General features: G+C 56.0%; 8 protein-coding genes across 8 annotated transcripts; 3 read left to right on the top strand and 5 right to left on the bottom strand.

The window, feature by feature from the left end:
- Positions 1 to 602: 602 nt before the first annotated feature.
- Positions 603 to 1,367, bottom strand: BZA05DRAFT_420893 (uncharacterized protein; the record flags this gene model as incomplete). Its single annotated transcript, XM_051485671.1, has 2 exons — positions 603 to 759; positions 799 to 1,367. 2 exons carry the CDS (start codon positions 1,365 to 1,367, stop codon positions 603 to 605), a joined length of 726 nt encoding a protein of 241 aa, XP_051336920.1.
- Positions 1,368 to 2,074: 707 nt separating this feature from the next.
- BZA05DRAFT_458201 (uncharacterized protein) lies at positions 2,075 to 2,993 on the bottom strand. The gene has a single exon (XM_051487596.1). The coding sequence runs from the start codon at positions 2,827 to 2,829 to the stop codon at positions 2,167 to 2,169; it is 663 nt and encodes a 220-aa protein (XP_051336921.1). The 5' UTR covers positions 2,830 to 2,993; the 3' UTR covers positions 2,075 to 2,166.
- Positions 2,994 to 3,075: 82 nt separating this feature from the next.
- BZA05DRAFT_357212 (Orotidine 5'-phosphate decarboxylase domain-containing protein) lies at positions 3,076 to 4,099 on the bottom strand. Its single transcript, XM_051481427.1, has one exon. It carries the CDS (start codon positions 4,026 to 4,028, stop codon positions 3,216 to 3,218), a length of 813 nt encoding a protein of 270 aa, XP_051336922.1. The 5' UTR covers positions 4,029 to 4,099; the 3' UTR covers positions 3,076 to 3,215.
- Positions 4,100 to 4,663: 564 nt separating this feature from the next.
- BZA05DRAFT_426761 (putative efflux pump antibiotic resistance protein) lies at positions 4,664 to 6,591 on the bottom strand (the record flags this gene model as incomplete). The annotated part of the gene is made up of 6 exons (XM_051486028.1): positions 4,664 to 4,935; positions 4,991 to 5,327; positions 5,389 to 5,720; positions 5,776 to 5,869; positions 5,923 to 6,475; positions 6,536 to 6,591. 6 exons carry the CDS (start codon positions 6,589 to 6,591, stop codon positions 4,664 to 4,666), a joined length of 1,644 nt encoding a protein of 547 aa, XP_051336923.1.
- A 1,628-nt stretch (positions 6,592 to 8,219) lies between these two features.
- Positions 8,220 to 12,311, top strand: BZA05DRAFT_357216 (uncharacterized protein). Its single transcript, XM_051481428.1, has 6 exons — positions 8,220 to 8,538; positions 8,595 to 8,680; positions 8,735 to 8,854; positions 8,916 to 9,984; positions 10,042 to 11,235; positions 11,289 to 12,311. The coding sequence occupies exons 1-6, from the start codon at positions 8,295 to 8,297 to the stop codon at positions 12,185 to 12,187; spliced, it is 3,612 nt and encodes a 1,203-aa protein (XP_051336924.1). The 5' UTR covers positions 8,220 to 8,294; the 3' UTR covers positions 12,188 to 12,311.
- Positions 12,312 to 12,483: 172 nt separating this feature from the next.
- Positions 12,484 to 14,019, top strand: BZA05DRAFT_438170 (uncharacterized protein). Its single transcript, XM_051486480.1, has 2 exons — positions 12,484 to 12,847; positions 12,906 to 14,019. The coding sequence occupies exons 1-2, from the start codon at positions 12,534 to 12,536 to the stop codon at positions 13,660 to 13,662; spliced, it is 1,071 nt and encodes a 356-aa protein (XP_051336925.1). The 5' UTR covers positions 12,484 to 12,533; the 3' UTR covers positions 13,663 to 14,019.
- Positions 14,020 to 14,543: 524 nt separating this feature from the next.
- BZA05DRAFT_134720 (mitochondrial carrier domain-containing protein) lies at positions 14,544 to 16,538 on the bottom strand. Its single transcript, XM_051478831.1, has 3 exons — positions 16,051 to 16,538; positions 14,903 to 15,978; positions 14,544 to 14,839 (listed from the first exon to the last, which is right to left on the bottom strand). Exons 1-3 carry the CDS (start codon positions 16,256 to 16,258, stop codon positions 14,771 to 14,773), a joined length of 1,353 nt encoding a protein of 450 aa, XP_051336926.1. The 5' UTR covers positions 16,259 to 16,538; the 3' UTR covers positions 14,544 to 14,770.
- A 60-nt stretch (positions 16,539 to 16,598) lies between these two features.
- BZA05DRAFT_134748 (uncharacterized protein) lies at positions 16,599 to 18,623 on the top strand. Its single transcript, XM_051478832.1, has one exon. The coding sequence runs from the start codon at positions 16,874 to 16,876 to the stop codon at positions 18,440 to 18,442; it is 1,569 nt and encodes a 522-aa protein (XP_051336927.1). The 5' UTR covers positions 16,599 to 16,873; the 3' UTR covers positions 18,443 to 18,623.
- The last annotated feature ends 201 nt before the right edge of the window (positions 18,624 to 18,824 follow it).

The raw sequence follows: 18,824 nt of genomic DNA on the forward strand, positions 1-18,824 counted from the left end.
CTACTGTATTCTATCCATGGCGGGAATTTTCCCACGGCTGTGAGGGGCCTTGGGTGGTGACTTGAATAACATCATCAACCGTCACCACACTCGGCAACGACAAAGAGACGACTTCACCTTTGCATGTTACCCGACCATAACCACCATAGGTAAGTAGTCTACACAGATTCAAAGCGAGTATGTACATGTAATGAAACAAATAAATTCCCTCCGACCACACGACCATCCCATCCTTCAGAGGAAACCATCATGGAGAATACCTACCGATTCTAATCCAGCGAGGGAGAGAGAGAGAGAGCGAGAGAGAGAGATTCTGATCAGACCATCTACTTTTCTGTTTATTCATTTCACACGAAGTTTACATCATACGAGTGAGAACTCACAGACGCCCGCCACGTTGGCACCACCATTAAAATTCGAATACTATGTAGAACGACCGATTACCATACCTAGAAAATGCCAGAAAACCAAAACCAAAACCAAGTTCAAATCATACAATTCCCTAATACAGAATACTCGATCGCATGAAAAAGGGCTGTATAAAAAGCAAAGAAACTCCCATCAAGCAGTCCGCATTTGACCAGTTATCTAGTAGTTAGTATCTAGTATCTATCCCGGCCCCCTCCCCGCTGGCAAGCCCCTTCAGCGCAATGATGCGAATGCTGATGCGGACCCCGCCTCGGCGGACCACGCCCGTTAGCGTCATCACGCTCACTATCAGTCTCGTAGCTCTCCGTGCTATCGCCCTCGTCGCTCTCCCTGCCGCCATTCCCACCATAACCCCGCACCTGAACCCACCTCCCACCAGTGCCATGCGCATCACCCGCGCGAGGAGGGGATCGGAGCGGGTAGTGTCCCATGTGACCCCCGGGGATCGACGGGTATGCCATGGGCACGCCGGGCTGCCGACGGCCGGGCATAGGGATTGCGCGCCCAGGGCCGGGAGGAGCGTACTCGAGGTTCGAAGCGCCCCGCCCGCGGACGAACCCGTCTAAGCTGCCGTCATCGGAGGAGGAGCCTTCGTCGGAGCTGCCGGACGAGGCGTAGGTGGCGTGCGGGTGGTGCGCGTGGTGGTGGTGGTGGTCGTGGTGTGCGTGGTTATGGGGGTGGTCGTGGTGCGTGTGCGCGTGGTGGTGGTGGTGATGGCTGTTGGGAGCGGGCCGAGGCGGCGGGAAGGCGCCCCCTCGAATCAGCTGGGGTGGGCCGTAGCCGGGCAGGTGCAGGACTCGGCCGGGCATGTGTTGTGCTGGGGCTCCGCCGTACTGGATCGGGATCATTGGCGGTACGCGGCGGGGCGGGTGTGCGCGGTCTGGGCTGCTGTCGCGGCTGGATCCGTCGGATCCGTAGGGTTGACGACGGTGAGCCATTGTGTTCTGTGTATGTATGTGATTGTAGCGGAGGAGTGGTTGTATTCAGGTTTTGGGGATCTGTGTCGTTGATGTATGAGGATGAGGTTGTGGAATCAAGGTGTGTTGATGAGGGAAATGGACTGGACGGATCTGAGGGCCTCTATTTATGCCGGGCTGTGGCGGGTTTTCTATCACACTGTTTACCTGTATAATACTTTGAAATCATCTCACGGCACTGGTAATTGAACGGAGATGTTGAACGAGATATATGTCAGGTGCGAAGTCAGATGCTGAGTGATCTTCTATGCTGCAGCTAACACGATCCACCCATCACGATCGTAGTCAATGCACTGATATGGCGCGAATGAGAGGAGGCATTCTTCGTGGAGGAGCAAACTTGTTTCCCAGTCCACTCCATTAATTACCGCCAGCAACCCTTTTCTCATATTCCTCCCATCCAGCCTTCCTGTACTCTTCCGCGGTGAGAGTGTCTAATCGAACCATCTACCTAGCAGATCATCTCACGGAGTTTGTATGTAGAGTGCGAGTGAGAAGTCACAGGTGCCAGCTACGCCTGCACCACCACCACCACCACCACCATGGAACATGCGTACTATTGAAGTTCGAATTCTCTATACAGTGGCTAACTAACTAGAAAGCGCCAGAAAACCAAAACCAAAACCAAAACCAAGTTCAAATCATACAACTTCCTAAGAATACAGAATCTCGATCACATCAAATGGGTTGTATGTATAAAAAATCAAAGAAACCCCCCTCAATCAGCCCGCATTTCACCAGTCATCTACCTAGTATCCCTTTAGTATCTCTGATGCCGGCCCCCTCCCCGCTGCGGATCCCGCATCGCCGGAGCACGCCCATGACCACCGCGAGCACCACGAGCACCGCCACGCTCACTATCCATGGTCTCTTCACTCTCTGCGGTTTCGCCCTCGCCGTTCCTCCCACCTCTCCCATCCCCGCCATCCGCCCCACCCCGCCTCCCTCCCTCCAACCAGCGCCTAAGCGCCTCCGGCATATCAGGCGGATACCCGTGCCCCACAGCGGCAGCGGGACGTTGCTGGACCCCCGGCGGTATGCAGTCTCCACCAGGGCCACCAGGGCTATGGTGATTCCCGGGCCTCGGGGTCGCGCGCCTAGGGGGCGGCGGCGGTGTGTACGCGTGTTTCCCCGCGCGCACCGCGCGGACGAACTCGGCTAGGCTGTCGTCGTCGGAGGGGGCTTCGTCGGAGCTGTGGGATGAGGCGTAGGTGACGTGGGTGCGGGTGTGGGTATAGGGGTGGTAGGTGTGGTGATGGCCATTGGTAGCTGGGCGGGGGATCCTGCTGGGAAAGTGCTGTGCTGGGGCTCCTGCGGCTGCGCCGTACTCTTTGGGCATCGTTGGCGGTTGGCGGCGCGGCCCGTGTGCCCGCTCCGGGCTGTTCGAGCGGCTGGATCCGTGGGCTTGGCGACGGTGTGGCATTGTGTTTTGAGTGTGTATTTGATTGTAGCAGACGGGTGGTTGTGTTTAGGCTGTGAGGATCTTTGTTGATATATGAGGATGTGGATGTGGTCAAGGTGTGTTGATGAGGGAGTGGAGTGGACGGATCGGAGGGCCTCTATTTATGCCGGGCTGTGGCGGGTTTTCTATCACACTGTTTACCTGTATAATACTTTGAAATCATCTCACGGCACTGGTAATTGAACGGAGATGTTGAATGGGATATATGTCAGATGAAAAGTCGGATGAGTGATCTTCTATGCACCTGAGACGGTTCACTATCACGATCGTAGTCAATTCTCGGATGTTGCGCGAATGAGAGGAGGCATCCTTCGTTGCGGAGCAAGCTTGTGTCCCAATCCACTCCCTTAATTACCCCCCGCAACCCTCTTCTCATACGCCTCCCAACCCGCCTTCCTGTACTCCTCCGCGGTCGTGACCGGGTCCGCAGCGCCGATGATCCCCCTTCCAACAATGATAATATCGCTCCCCTTCTCGCCCACAATCCTCTCGGGCGTATTATACTGCTGACCCAGCCCATCGCCCTTCCGTCCCAAATCCACCCCGGGAGTCATCACAATCCAATCCTCGCCCTCCCTGTTCTCCATAGCGCCCTGCGCGATGAAGCCCATGACAAACTCCTTCTCCCCCCTCGCCATCTCGAGCGTTTTCGCCGCATACTCCCCACCGCCCAGACTGCCTTTACTCGACATCTCGGCGAGCAGCAATAGCGCGCGGGGGTGTGCCACCGTAGCGGCAACCTCCTTCAAGCCGTCGATAATCCCCGGTCCGGGCACGGTATGGGCATTGGTGATATGCGCCCACTGCGCGATACGGTACACGCCCCCGCCGTACTGCGCCTTAACCGTGCTGCCGATGTCGGCAAACTTCCGGTCCTCGAAGATCAGAAAGTCGTGCTTCGCGGCGAGCGCGGCGAGCGCACCAGTAAACGCCGCGATATCACCTGCCCCCGAGAACGGCAGGATGTCGATGTGTGTTTTCGCGACGCAGATTGAGGGTCCCAGGATGTCTAAGAGACGGAGGATCTCCGAAGGTGAGGGCAGATCTAGGCTGATGCACAGGTTGGTGCGCTTGCGCGACATCAAAGAGAGTAGCGTCCGCCCGAGCGCTGTCGGGTGCGTCGAAGAGCGCTGCAAGTAGGTGGCTGTAAGCGGAGACATCGTTGTGGGCTGTTGGGTGAGGCTGGAGTGAGGATTTTTTGTGTCGCGATGCTTGGTGGGGTGGTAGAGTGGTGGGGTGATGGGGTTCGCGCTAGGCTGCATTGATGCTGTCATGGTGCATTGGGCGAATGATAGCTCGTGCGCCATTCACCTCTGCAGCCATTGACCTCCGTCTCCATTCACCTCCGTCTCCATTCACCTCCGTCTCCATTCACCTCCGATTCACCTCTGTCTCCATTCACCTCCGCAGCCATTCACCTCCGCCGCGCTAAATACTGTGAAGGATCAATAGGAACAGCAAGAATCGATCTAGGAATTTACAAGATATAATTTAGAGGTGTGATTATAGATCTATGGGAACTTGGAAAGTTCATGTAGGAAAAGAAAACGAAAAGTACGGTATCCAAAAAGACAAAAACCTAGCGCCTGACCGACCCCATCTATCCCCACCGCCCCACAGTCCCTTCCTATCCCCCCTCTCCTCTCTCCCCTCTCCTCTCTCCCCTCTCCCTCTCCCTCTCCCTCTTCCTCTCCTCTCCCTCTCCCTCTCCCTCTCCCTCTCCCTCTCTCCCTCTCTCCCTCTCTCCCTCTCTCCCTCTCTCCCTCTCTCCCTCTCTCCCTCTCTCCCTCTGCACCTAGTGACCCCCAGTCTCCACCTCCTTCACACCCCCCTCCTTTTCCGGCGCGGCAAATCTCGAATGTTTCCTAATCCTGGCGCCATAAAAGTAAAAGCAAAACGGGATAGCGCAGCAGGCGAGAGCCAGGAAAGCCAGGAACGTGCTTGCCCACTGGTATCCCATCTTGTGGTACATCTGGCTCGTGAACAGGACTGTGCTTGCGCCCCACATGGACCGGAGAAATGTTTTGGCCGCGAGCGCGGAGGCTGCTTGGGATTGGTACGTGTCCACTGCGGGGGGTGTTAGATAAGTGGGGTGGGCGAGGGGAAGGGAAGGGGTACGTACCCAGGTAGTTATTGCACGAGTTGTACAAGAAGATGAACCCGAACCCGACTGGGAAGCCGCCCAGCATGCTGCCTGCCCAGTGGACGTTCGGATAGCTGCACCAGGCAAAGATGAACAGGCCGATGGGGATCAGGAAGCAGGAGTACATCATCGGGATCAACCGCATTTCCGGCGGGGGATTGCCGTTGAACTTTGCGTGGATCTTGAGGTAGTGCTTGTTTACGAGCGGTGCGCACGCGGCGCTGGCGAGGACCCCCACCGCGATCGGGAGGAACATCAGCCCTGTTACTCCCGGACGCCAGTGTTTGCCCTCTTCGTAGACGATGGGGTAGGCAACCTGCGGGGTAGGGTGTTAGCGGACGTGTGGATGGTGGTGAAAGCGAGGGTGGAACGCATACAAAGAACATGTACAGCAGGCCGTAAAGCACACTCATGTACAGACTCAGCAGAAGCACGATGAGCTCTCCGAACAGCAGCTGGAACGGCCGAGCAACGAAAAGCGTAAGTGTTTCCTTGAACGGGCGGCGGTCAATCTCGTCCTCGGTGACGTGCATTTGGTCGCCGGTTTCTTTGCGCAGCTTTTTGGCGCGGTCCGTGAGGATCTTGGGCGCGTACGTCTCGGACACGGTGAAGGTCAGGACCAGGTAGATTGTGCCGGCGAGGATCAGCTGGATCCAGTAGAGCCAGCGCCAGCCATTGGACATGTCCAGGTAGCCGCCGATGAGAGGACCTGCAGCGGGTATTAGATCTAGGTGAAATGATGGTTCATACGAACGGGGACATACCAATCGCGGGACCGATGAACGGAGCGGCGCTGAAGACTGCCATGGGAACACCACGTTCTTCGTTTTTCCACAGATCTGCCAGACTTCCACCGACCTAATCACCCAGTCAACACACTGCCTTTCGCGCCAAACGGAAGATATACACACCAATGTCATGGGCGCTGACATAGCGATTCCGCAGAGGGCTCTGCAAACCAGCAAAGTCTGGATATTCTTAGCCAAGGCGCACGGGATGATAAACAGCACCGACACGCCCAAAGTCGTAACATAGATGATCCTTCGTCCGAGGATCTCACTCATGGGCGCGAACGCCATGGGGCCGATCCCAAAGCCAACCACGAACAGTGTGACGCTCAGCAACGCGACCTCTCTCGAAACGCCAAACTCCTCCTGGACACCCTTGATTCCGGGAGTGATAACCGACGAACACAGGGCGACGATGAAGCACATCACGGCAATAACCATCGTGATCCACCATTTGTAGGCTTTGCTCCAGTTCTTGGGGTTGTCCGGGTCGTCGATGGTGAAAGTCACGAGTTTGTACGAGACCTTTTCGCCACGCGCAGAGATGGTGCGCTTGATGATCTCGCCAGTAGCGGTTTCCGTGGTGTATTCCCCGGTGTTGGCGGTGTTGCTTAATGTGCGGTACGCTAGATATGGGTCGTTCGGGAGGTGGCTGATAGTTCGGTGGATGTCTTGTCTGCATGGGTGTCAACACCAACCCGGGCCAAGCGATTGGGGAGGACTGTATTGTGCATACATTCCACCAGGCTCATCTCCAAGAGAGGGTGCGGTAGAAGGAGCGGTCGAAACCATGGCTGAAGTCGACGCCATTCCTCTCGAGCTCGCAATGGAAGGCAAATCAATAGGAAATAAAGAAAGAACGGACCAGCGGAAGTGTCCGAGTGCAAATGTATGTCTGAACTACCAGCCTTCTCATCCCTTCGGAGCACAGGGAGAAGCCATATATATAGCAAAAGAAAACCCGGTGAGACGTCTCCAATTCAGTTCTGACCTCGAGCCCAGCAGAAAGAAAACCTGATGGGCCGCTCGTTACAGACTTCCTGCCTTGTGTGTACCTATGGCTGGCAATGCCGAGTTTGCCGTGCCCACGGGTGTGCCAAAGAAGCTTTTACAGCCGAAAGTAGTGCTGTATGTAGAACATTTATGTAGCTCCTCCGCCGAGAGAAGCCGTTGACGAGAGCGGTTATTCCAGGCGTCCCGTTGTGGTCTTGGGCCGTCGAGTTTGGGGGCGAAGGTGTCTAGATTTGACTTCACGTTCTGTTTGTGGCGTGAGTCTCTCCATTCTTCCTTTGGCTCTAAATCACCATACCGAGTTTCTTCCTTCAGAAGAAATTCTTCAAGCCCAGCTGTTGAAGGAAGCAATAATCGTCCATCGTCCATCTTCAGATCTTCAATTCATTTCGAATTGAACGCCACCAAAAACAAGCGCAACACGGTCTCGGAAAATCCTTCGGTATGCAGTGCATGCAGCGGAGCGCAGGGATCCCGGTAAACAGAAGAGTCGAGCAAGCTTCGGAAGTCGGTCTTCGGAAGTGGGGGAGCTTGTGCTCGGTTTCAGCAGGGATTAAGTTCCTGTGTCGTGAGTCGTGAGTCGTATCGTTCGATGGCCGTTCTGCTTCCAGAATGGAACGAGCCACCCGAAAACTTGCTATGACGTATCCGGCGGGAGGGAAAGAATGCAAGTTTCGGAAAGATTCGGTTTTGAACGTGGTTTTATTCGTTCTGAAGTCAAGCCCATGAGATCACCCATGTCTTTGATGTCTCTCGGACGAGAGAAGAGGAAGAGACTTCCAGAGTACCGCGTACATGGCGCGCCGACACGTTGGGATTTGAGACCGTGTCCAAGGGTCCTGGTCCCTCGATTGGCGGCCCCCGTCTTGCAGCTTCCACGCAGCAGCTCCTTGTGGCAGCTGCCACCCGGGAATCGGCTAACTGACAACGGCCAGGTCCCAGGGCAATCAGAATATCCCGCGCACAGCCTCCGGTCTCAGTCTCGTGTTTTCTGCATGGTGAAAGGATCCAAGGAGATAAAGATCACACCGGCTATGAGAGGAAGGATACACCGGTTGGGCGGAAAGAGACCTCAGAGGCAAATTTAGGTATGTACCCAGTTTAAGGAGACGATGAGGCCGATTAGAGTATGACAGCTTACACTCAGCGTCTTTCTCCAATAGAAAAGAAACTTGTAGTGGATATAATACCAACTGGCGATGACCTGCAGAGAGATCGACTACTCTATGTACCCACCCAGACCGTTCTTCGCCTGTCGCCTTGCACGTGATATCGCGAGTGAGTATCTATGCCAGACAGGGAGTTGGCCGCTAGTCAGCTAAGGTTAACTGGATCACGTTAGCCGCCACGTGATCATGCGCAATGGCAACTTCCGAGCTTGAAAAAAAAAACTCCTGTACCTACAAAGGCGGCAGGGAGCACTTCGCGACCACCTTCAATTGAATTGATCGATCCACGGCACAGCACAGCACAGCATCGCCAACATGCCGGCCGCTACCACTGTCAAGCCGAACACCTCGTTCGACACTCTGAAGCGGGAGTCCCTCTTTCGAAACCCGCCAAAAGACAAATCGGCTTTCCCGGCGCTCATCGCTGCGGTCCAGCCCCACATCGACTCGTTCAATGCCGTGACCGAGGAGGGTGGCTTTCTGGACCTGGCGAGGAAGGATATCGGCGTCAAGTGTGTGTTCGACGGCAAGGACGGCAACAGAGGAAACAAGATCTCGTGTAGGTTCGACCCCGCTGTTGGATCGCCGCGCGGGTCGCTGACTGCGCGGGAACAGTGCGCATCGACAAGGTTTACGTTGGAAAGCCGGCGATTAGCTCTCGCGATAAGACTACATTGAAAAGAGAGATCTACCCCTCCGAGGTTTGTCTGTCTGTCCGGTGCCGAGTGTGTGGGCGGGGCGCTGACGGAGGATAGGCCAGAGAGAGACATGTCACATATCGAGGGAGGCTCACGGTCCGTGTTGGATACAAAGTCAATAATGGACCCTGGGGATGGATCGATCGCGAGTGTGGAAACCTCCCGATCATGCTTCGAGTATGTCATTCGCCGCCGAGTCGCGACTCGAATGAGCGCGTTAGCTAACGGGGCGCACTAGTCCAACCGGTGCCATCTGGAGAACATGTCGCCGTACGACCTGATTGAACGCAAGGAGGAGTCGGAGGAGCTCGGTGGATACTTCGTCGTCAACGGTATCGAGAAGATCATCCGGTTGCTGATCGTCCAGCGACGGAATCACCCTATGGCGATCATCCGTCCGTCGTTCGCGAAACGAGGAAAATCCTACTCGCAGTATGGTGTGCAGATCCGAGCTGTACGGCCCGATCAGACGTCGCAGACCAACGTTCTCCACTACTTGAACGATGGAAATGTCACCTTCCGATTTTCGTGGAGGAAGAACGAGTACTTGGTGCCGGCGGTCATGATCCTCAAGGCGCTGTGCGAGACGAACGACCGGGAGATCTTCGATGGACTGTTGACGATCCCCGACCGAGAGAACACATTCCTCACGGATCGCGTGGAATTGCTGTTGAGAACCTACAAAGCGTACCAGCTCTACACACGGACGGAGACTCTACAGTACTTGGGAGAGAAGTTCAGGATTGTGATGCGGGTGTCGGCCGACATGACCGATGTTGAGGTTGGAAAGGAGTTTTTGCGCAAGATAGTTCTGGTGAACCTGGAGGACCCCAAGGACAAGTTCCGGATGCTTCTATTCATGATCCGGAAACTCTACGCTTTGGTTGAAGGGAGCTGCCAGCCCGACAACCCTGATGCGGTCCAGCACCAGGAAATCCTTCTCGGCGGCTTCTTGTATGGTATGATCATGAAGGAACGTGTTGAAGAATATCTGGACAACATCATGTCGGAGCTCCGGAGGCAAGTCACCAGGGGTATGCTCGTCGATTTCAACAACAAAGACCACCGCGTGCGGATATTGTCCAAAACCAATGAGAATATCGGCAATGCTCTGGAATACTTCTTGTCTACCGGAAACTTGGCATCTCCCAGTGGTTTGGATTTGCAGCAGGTGTCTGGATTCACTGTCGTCGCTGAAAAGATCAACTTCTACCGGTTCTTGTCGCACTTCCGGATGGTGCACAGAGGTAGTTTCTTCGCTCAGTTGAAGACTACAACGGTCCGAAAACTACTACCGGAGAGTTGGGGTAGGTCTCCTTCCTAGATAAGCTACCATCAATAGGATGTTGACTGAAGATATATAGGTTTTCTTTGCCCCGTCCACACTCCTGATGGAAGTCCTTGTGGACTGCTAAACCACTTCGCGCACAAATGCCGAATTACAACCACTATCTCCGACACGTCAGCCCTCAGGCCAGCCCTCGCCTCTCTCGGTGTCGTTTCACCCGCAGCCGTCCCCAAGCCCGCGTCCGCCACGTACTGTATCCAGCTCGACGGATGTATCGTCGGTTGGTGCTCTCCCAAGCAGGCCCGTGTGGTTGCCGAGACTCTGCGGTACTGGAAAGTTGAGGGATCACACGATATTCCCGTGGATTTGGAAATTGGCTACATTCCCGAGTCTGTTGGCGGCCAATATCCTGGTCTCTTCCTTTTCTCTCAGCAGGCGAGAATGATCCGACCAGTGAAATACCTTCCCTTGGAAAAGGAGGACTTTGTCGGACCTTTCGAACAGCCCTACATGTCCATTGCGGTCCGGGACTCTGAGGTTGTCCCTGGAGAAAGCTCGCACGTGGAGTTCGACCCTACCAATATCCTTTCCATCGTTGCCAACATGACGCCGTTTTCGGACTTCAACCAGTCCCCCAGAAACATGTACCAGTGCCAGATGAGCAAGCAGACTATGGGAACTCCTGGAACAGCCATCCGTCACCGCACTGACAACAAGTCGTACAGACTCCAGACCGGCCAGACACCCGTGGTACGCTCGCCCTTGTACAACGAATACGGGCTGGATAACTTTCCCAATGGTACCAACGCCGTCGTCGCTGTCATTTCATACACCGGTTACGACATGGACGACGCCATGATAATGAACAAGTCGGCCCACGAACGTGGTTTCGGACACGGAACCGTCTACAAGGTGGAGAAGATTGGATGGGAGTCAGCGAGCAAGTCGCGTGGTGGTACGAAGTCGGATTTCGTCTTTGGGTTCCAGAACGCCGCTGCAGTTGCAGACCTGGTGAATGAGGTCACTCATAGCCCGGCGGATTGGCCCGAGGAGGAGCGCCGCAAGGCGTTCCGCAAGATGGGGATGAAGGGAGAGTGGCTGCAGACCGTCGACGAGGACGGTATGCCTGTGGTTGGAAAGAAGGTGAAGAAGGGTGATGCTATTGCAGTCTACCACGAAATCCCCAGCGATCCTACTGCACCTGTCGAGCACAAGGCCTTCATCTACAAGGGAGATGAGGAAGCGTATGTTGAGGAAGTGCGATTGTTGCGTGAGTTCTCCGTATCTGGTCCCAAAATACCTGTCACTGATGATTTTGAACAGCCAACGAATCTGCCGACAGGCCGATGCAGCAGTTCTCCGTCAAGTACCGTATCCCACGAAGCCCCAACATCGGTGATAAGTTTTCGTCGCGTCACGGACAGAAGGGTGTCTTGTCTCAGAAGTGGCCCTCCACAGACATGCCCTTCACAGAGACGGGAATGCAGCCTGACATTATCATCAACCCCCACGCATTCCCGTCGCGAATGACGATCGGTATGTTTATCGAGTCACTCGCTGGAAAGTCCGGTGCACTCCACGGTATCGCCCAGGACTGTACTCCGTTCAAATTCAGCGAGGAGAACACCGCCGGCGACTACTTTGGCGAGCAGCTCAAGGCCGCCGGATACAACTTCCACGGAAACGAGCCCATGTACTCCGGTATCACGGGTGAGGAGCTCGCTGCGGATATCTACGTCGGAGTCGTCTACTACCAGCGTCTGCGTCACATGGTCAACGACAAGTACCAGGTGCGAACGACCGGAAAGATCTCCGAGTTGACACATCAGCCCATCAAGGGAAGGAAGAAGGGAGGAGGTATCCGTGTCGGAGAGATGGAGCGTGACTCGCTGCTCGCCCACGGATCCGCATTCCTGCTGCAGGATCGTCTCTTCAATTGCTCCGACTACACACAGACGAGCATCTGTCGGCAGTGCGGCAGCTTCCTGAGTACCATGAGCACGATCCGCAAGCTCGGTTTCGAGAGCCGGATACGCTGCAGACGGTGTGCGAAGCCGGCGACTGGATTTGAGGACGATGGTGTGGTTTGGGAGGACGGTCTGGGTGGGCGGTTCGTTGGCGGTGTCGATACCACCACCGTTGCAGTGCCCTACGTACTCAAGTACTTGGACGTCGAGTTGACGGCCATGGGTATTGCCATGAAATTTAATATATCACCTTGAGTTGTTATGGGGGTATAAAAATGGGGTAGGGTCTGATGATGACTGGTAATGTCGTTTATGGGCTTTTGTGCGTACGAAAGGGTGTATATAGTTCTTCTTTGCAATTGGATAGCCTCTGCGTGACTTTTTCACAGTACCGTTACTTGTACGAGTACGAGCCCAACCGTTGGTTGAAGTGCGTGAATTGAGGATCTGCACCTAATTGGCATGGGACCACCGGTGACGGAGGGACATGAATTCCCGGGGTTTCTATTATAAATACGGCCCCCAAGTCCAGCCAGCACGTCAACAAAGCGCCCTCACTCTGCCCCACCATCTCCGTGCACTACAACACCACCCACCATCAATGCGCTACTTGTACCTTCCCCTCGCCTTGCTGGGCGGCTACATGTTCCTCTTCTCGAGCCTATGCGCCGAGCAAGGCGTGCGTCTCGATGCTCTGCACAAAGCGGGCTTCTTCCCCGAAGGCGCGCCAGTGCGCTACACATACCTGCACATCCCGGTGGTAGACGCAGTGCTGCAATACCTCGTCTCGTTTTTCTACGAGTTCGTCGACGGCAGCAACCCCGACTCCCGCGTCTTCGCTATCTACTTCCTCCTCGTCATTGCGCCGGTATTTGGCATATGGGCGGTCGAGACTAGTCGCGGCAGCGGAAGGCTGTAAGTCCCCCGCCCCTCCCCTCCTCTCCACGAAGTACTGGTACTAACACCAGGCCAGCCTCCTGCCCTGGACCCTGGCAATGCAACTAACGGGCTGCTGCACCGCCGCACCACTATTTTACTTCCTGCACTCATCCCGCACATCCCCCAGCTCCCCTTCCTCCCCTTCCTCCCCTTCCTCCCCCTCCCTCCCCCCCTCCCGCGCCCGCGCGCTCGCCCCAGCCCTGTTCCTATCCTACGTCCTCCCCACACTACTGATGTTCCTCCCCCTTTCCCCTCCCCATCTCCAAGCCGCCATCGCGGTCTGGCAAGCCTTCCCCCTCTGGTTTACACTTTCGCACAGTGCCCTAACCAACCTAACCCACCTAACCCACCTGGCCCACTTCTACTCCCGCGCGGGCACCGAGGACCCCCGCCGCGAGCGCGCGTATGTTGACAGGGTGTACACGCTCGTCTCCCTCGTCTCCGCGGGCGCGCATTTGTACCTGCTGCGGTACGTACTCGCGGATCCGAACCCGTGGGAAAGGGTCAAGGCGGTTTTTTGGCCGCGGTGGGAAGTGGAGACTGTGGCACAGGCGTCCGCGATTATGTTGGGCGGGGATTGGTGGATTAGTCTTCTGGCCACGGTGGCGTGGGGGGTGGGGGGGGTGTGGGGTCAGATGGAGGGGGGGAAGGGGTGGGGGCGGAAGTTGGCGGTGATGGGTGCGGTGGTGGCAGCGGCCGTAATGATTAGTCCGGGCGTGGTTGTGGCGGAGTGCTGGAGGTGGAGGGAGGGACGGTTGAGGGAGAGGGCGGCGGGGAAGAAGAGGGTGTAGGTGTGTAGGTATGTAGGTAGGTTGGGTTGCATGACTGGTGGGAATGAATGGGAGTTCGAATGTAAGCGAAGCGTGGGGTAGGGAGTGTTGACGACGGGTGCTTATTTTGGCTTGTCGGAGTTGGGCAGTATCTAGATTCCAAGCATGTGCCTGAGGAGAGGGGCGGCCACATGTGGTATCACTCGTATATCCGCGGGATCTACACAAGCCAGCACTCGAATATCGACAACCACCCACAGGCTACTATCGATTATTTACGTCTACTTGCCTATTCCGACCACTGGTTCTTTGCAATACTCCCTTTCTTTTCGTCGTCGCTGTAAAGAGCCTTTGTAGCTTCTCAGCATTGTCCTTGGCATGATCCCTAGAGGTCACCAGAAATAGTCTCCTTACTCTCCTCTAGCCCAGTCCGGCACTGCCCAGATATCGTAGCATTTTCTGTCTGAGGCTTCACTTCATCCCTTCGTCTACTAACATGCAGTACACGAGCTCGTTGTTTCCCTTTAAAAGCCGTCTCTTCTACTCGTCATTCCCATTCATCTCATCAAGTCAAGTCAAATTCTTCTTTCAATTTCACCACCTACCATACCTACTACCTATACCAACTATACCAACATCGTGATGTATAATACACCGCCATTGCCATTGCCATAATACCTACGTACATACATCCATCCATAACCCGCTAAAAATATCATACAACCCCCCAAATTCCAGCTCCTCCAGCCCCTGAGTCCTCCGCCGCCAGCGTTTCATACTATACACAACCACTTTCCGTCCCGCCGCGCCCCGCCCTTTTCACTGCATCCCTCTAAATCAATCGCGAACGCAGTAGAATGCAAGCATGCATCGAAATCAAAGAACTCCACGAAAAAAAAAACAGGAAAAAAAACAGAAAAAAAACAGAAAAAAAGAAAAGGAAAAGAAAAGGAAAGAAAATGTAAAGCAACCGGGGCGCCCCTCAACCAGACCCATAAGTGCGAAAGATTAGGTGCGCCGCGGTATACTAGTATCATACAACTCTCTCTCTCTCTCTCAGCTATCAGCTACCTATCAGCTACCTAAGAAACCTAGTAACTGATCAGATCTGACGTGTAGAGCCTACAGCCTACAGCTCGCGGTTGTTCTTGTGGTTCACGCGCATCGCCGCCTTCTTGCACACCTCGTAGCTCGAGATCTGTATTCTGTTAGTAACCGACCACTTCAATTTCCGGGAACGAATAGCCGCAGGGTGGCAAACCATGATTGCACAAGCAGGCGCAACCTTCAACATCCTCGGGGTGCATCCTTTCCACAAGCCCTGGAGCCCGCCCTCCCTCCAGATCTCGAACAGGACCTTCGGCATGCTCATAGCCTTCGCACCGATCTCCTGGCCGCGGGCATGGGCGATCTGGCGTCTCGTTTTTCCGACATCATATGGGGTAGTGAGGAATGCCGCCACAGCGCCGCTCGAAGCTCCGGCAATAAATGCGTCCAGGAACGTGCTCTCGGCATGGAGGTCCTCCTTCCGCTTCGACTGCGCCGACGGGAGCAGTATGCCGGTCGGGTGGTCGTGCAGGAGTGACCACTGCGCTTCGCGACGCGTGCGCAGACGCTCCTTGATCCGCTCGTAGCCGAGCCAGTATATACCTGAGAAGGGGACGTCGCGCCAGAGCGTCAGGCCGAGGCCGCGCCAGAGCGTCAGCGCGCCCTCGGTGTGCACCATCGTGCGGATCCCGTGGAGTGTGTCTTGGAATCCGAAGTTGCTTGTGGCTTGGAGACGAGTCTTGAACAGTTCCAGCGGCGAAATCACCGAGGCGGCGATAGCGCGCGCGGCGGAGCCAGCCAACAGGGGCGCTGTGACACCACCGAGCGATGAGAACGGCGATACATCCGAGGTGCGTAGCCAGTCGTAGCCGGTGAAGTAGATGACGTTGGAAGGGACGGACATGAGGAGCGTCGGCGATAGGCCGCGCCACAGCGACGACAACCCCTCATAACGTGCAATCTTGACGAGTCCCTCCCAGGTGCCCGAGAACCGTCGGCTCGACGTTTGCTCGACGATGCAGCTGTCGGTAAGCGCCGTCGGGATCGTCGGTGATGCAAGGCATGCCTCGGCAGTGTTGCCCACCCAGAACACTTCCCTACAGCACGCCGTAACGCCCAACTCTGGAGTCGAGAGTGCCGCCGTCGACTGGAACCGAATGGGAGAAAGCGGTAGGCTCCTAGCACGACCGAGGGTATCAGAGGAAATGTGTGGAGCTAACGACGACGACGATTGGGCAGGAGCCGGGTGCTGAGCTTGAAGCCGAACTCGCACCACATCTAGAGGCGTTACTGTTTCCTAGGTTAGTTACATATCACCATGCCCGCACGGACAGTCGGACGGGGGAGGCAAGATCTACACACCAAGTAAGCTTGTAAGTAAGCTTCCCGAACATGCAGCCAGCATGCGCTGCGTGGCAGAGATGTGTCCATCGCCACGTATCCGCGCGCCGGGGATGTCCTCGAGCTCTAAAGTGCTGTTCCGGACCATGGCTGACTGACTGTGGTTATCTTTGCGATGGTTGTGGTAGTTGGCCGCAGTGGAAGCGGAGCCGGCTGTTCCGTCGTCCATTGGGCGTGTGGGATTGGGGGGTATTAAGGGCTGAAGGAGGGCGCGTTGAGGGGAGGATATGAGATCCTGTAGTTGAGGGAATACAACGAGAAGGTGGAGGGAAACAGGACTTTTTGGCTCGGTGGCGCTGATACACGAGATGAGGTAGGCCGACGAAGTTCAGATGACGTTCAGGATCTGATAAGAAAAAAATGAGTGTCTCTAAAGGCCTAACTATCGCTATCCGTGCCGGGAGGGGCATTCTTATTAGCCTCGGGTTTAGGTAAGCGGGGGTGGGGACACGGTTAGAGTTGATAACGCGCATGGGCGTTGGCCTGGACACTGGTCAGTGACATAGTGGCTCGGCGGTACGGCGATAAAGCTGAGACAGACACACAGCACTCATCAAGACTCACGGTGGTCCAACACACCTTCCATGTACCTTCCACAGCTTCAGCTTCAGCTTCAGCTTCAGCTTCAACGGGCCTTGTAACTTATAAGTGCCAATTCTACACAAAATACATTCAAAGGCCATTCCCGAGCCCGCCACTCTCCACAAGGACCGCCTTCCATCCAGCCAGACCACGACTCCCACATCCCTTCCAGCTACCGCCACTCACCACAATATAATCCACAATGGCCGACGAGTTCGAGCTTTCCCGCTTCCGCGAGCAATGGAAGGAAGAAGTAACAGCACGCACGCACCCACAGGCGGCGTCGTCTTCCGCGTCCGCGTCCGCCGCCGCAGCGCGATCCCACAAGCCACGACTGCCATCATTCTCGCACGCCCGGCCCACCGCAAAGGACACCAACGTCGATGACGACGACATTGTGGACGAGCTCCCAGTATCGAGTAAACACATACCGACGTCTCCGCCTCGCGCCGCGCGGCAGCCCTCGTTCTCCGCCACCACGGGCGTACCCAAGAGCGCGCTCGAGCACTACGAGAAAGCGGTCGAGAAAGAGGGAGAGGGAAATCTAGGCGAGAGTCTGCGGCTCTACCGCCAGGCATTCCGCATGGACGACGCTGTCGATAAGGCCTACAAGGATAAACACTTCCCACGTGTCCCGGCAGCAGCAGCAGCAGCAGCAGCAGCAGCGAACGTGCCGGCCCATGGCAAGGGGAAGGCGGTTGCCGCCCGCACCCCGCACGTTCCGGAGGCCGTCGTCCACCTCCCGATTCCGCCGGGGACCTCGGAACTAGTGGCTTCGTTCGCCGGGTTGGCAATCGCGCCGATCGCCGAAACGGCTCTCGCTGCCGACGACGGTGCCGCCACCACCACTACCCAGGCGGAGGAGGAGGACGAGGAGGCCGAGAAAAAGAAATTCTGTCTCTTTGCCGAAGTCCCGTCCGAGCTCCTGCTGCACATCCTCCGCTTCACCGCGCTGGCCGATATCGCCTCGTTCGCGCGGCTAGCACAGGTCTGCAAGAGCCTCTGCTACGTCGTTGTCACCGAGGACCGCATATGGCGCGACGTGTGCAAGGCCACGTTCCCGCGGCAAGTCTGGGACTGGAAAGTGAGCGTGGGCGGACACCCTCTGATCGACGAGCTCCTAGGCGGTAACGACTTCGCGGTATCCAACGAGCAAGACGACAACAACGAAGAGGAGGAGGCTCAGCGGACCGCCCCGGTGGACGAAGAGCAACTCCCACTGTACCACTCCTCCTGGCGGGAAATGTTCCACCTGCGCCCTCGGCTGCGCTACAACGGCGTATACATCAGCACGTGCAACTACCACCGGAGTGGCGGGCACAGTGGGACCAGCCTGTCGTGGGGCACGCCCGTGCACATCGTCACGTACTACCGCTACCTGCGCTTCTACCCGGACGGCACGCTGCTCTCGCTGCTGAGCACACACGAGCCCGCCGACGTCGTCTACACGTTCAGCAAGCTCGCTTTGCCCACGTCGCTGCACGACTGGGCGCCGCATGTCGCCCGCGGCAGGTGGAGGGTCGATTCAGCCGGACAGGTCGATATCGAAACTGAGGCGCAGAATCTCCCGAGATACCTCTTCCGCATGCAGCTGCGCATCAGGGAGGCCCGCGGCCGCATGAATACCGTCAGGGGAGGCGCGAAACTTAACTGGGAGGGGTTCTGGAGCTGGAATAAGCTCACGGATGACCTGGGCAAGTTTGAAGGCAGGAATGATAAGCCGTTCTTCTTTTCACGCGTGGCGGCGGTGGAGAAGGAGGGCGTTGTTTAGAGGAATTGTGTTTGTTTTGTAGTGCTGCTTGTAGAGTAGAGGGGCTGCAGAGGCTTGTATATAATTACAAGGTATGGTAGATGTGTATATCAATGACTGATGAATTTCCTTACATTTCACTTCTCTTCGGTCTGGGGGAACGGGTATCCTCTATGAGGTATATATGGCACAAGTTTGCATCAAGCACAAATCACGAAATGTCACTCCCAGAACCATTGGTATCCCGACACAAGCCAAAACCGCGTTTAGCGATCACTCCCTTACTCCGAATCTCTCTCTGTATACTCACTTTATTGTGATATCGTATCCCCAGAGGTGGATGATCCCAACATTCACCACTTGCACATTACCGTAGTACTCGTCACAACGCCGTCACCACGGT

The sequence above is a fragment of the Tricharina praecox genome (assembly GCF_024521635.1).
Source record: "Tricharina praecox strain CBS 144465 chromosome Unknown BZA05scaffold_23, whole genome shotgun sequence".
In the NCBI taxonomy this organism is placed as follows: Eukaryota; Fungi; Ascomycota; class Pezizomycetes; order Pezizales; family Pyronemataceae; genus Tricharina; species Tricharina praecox.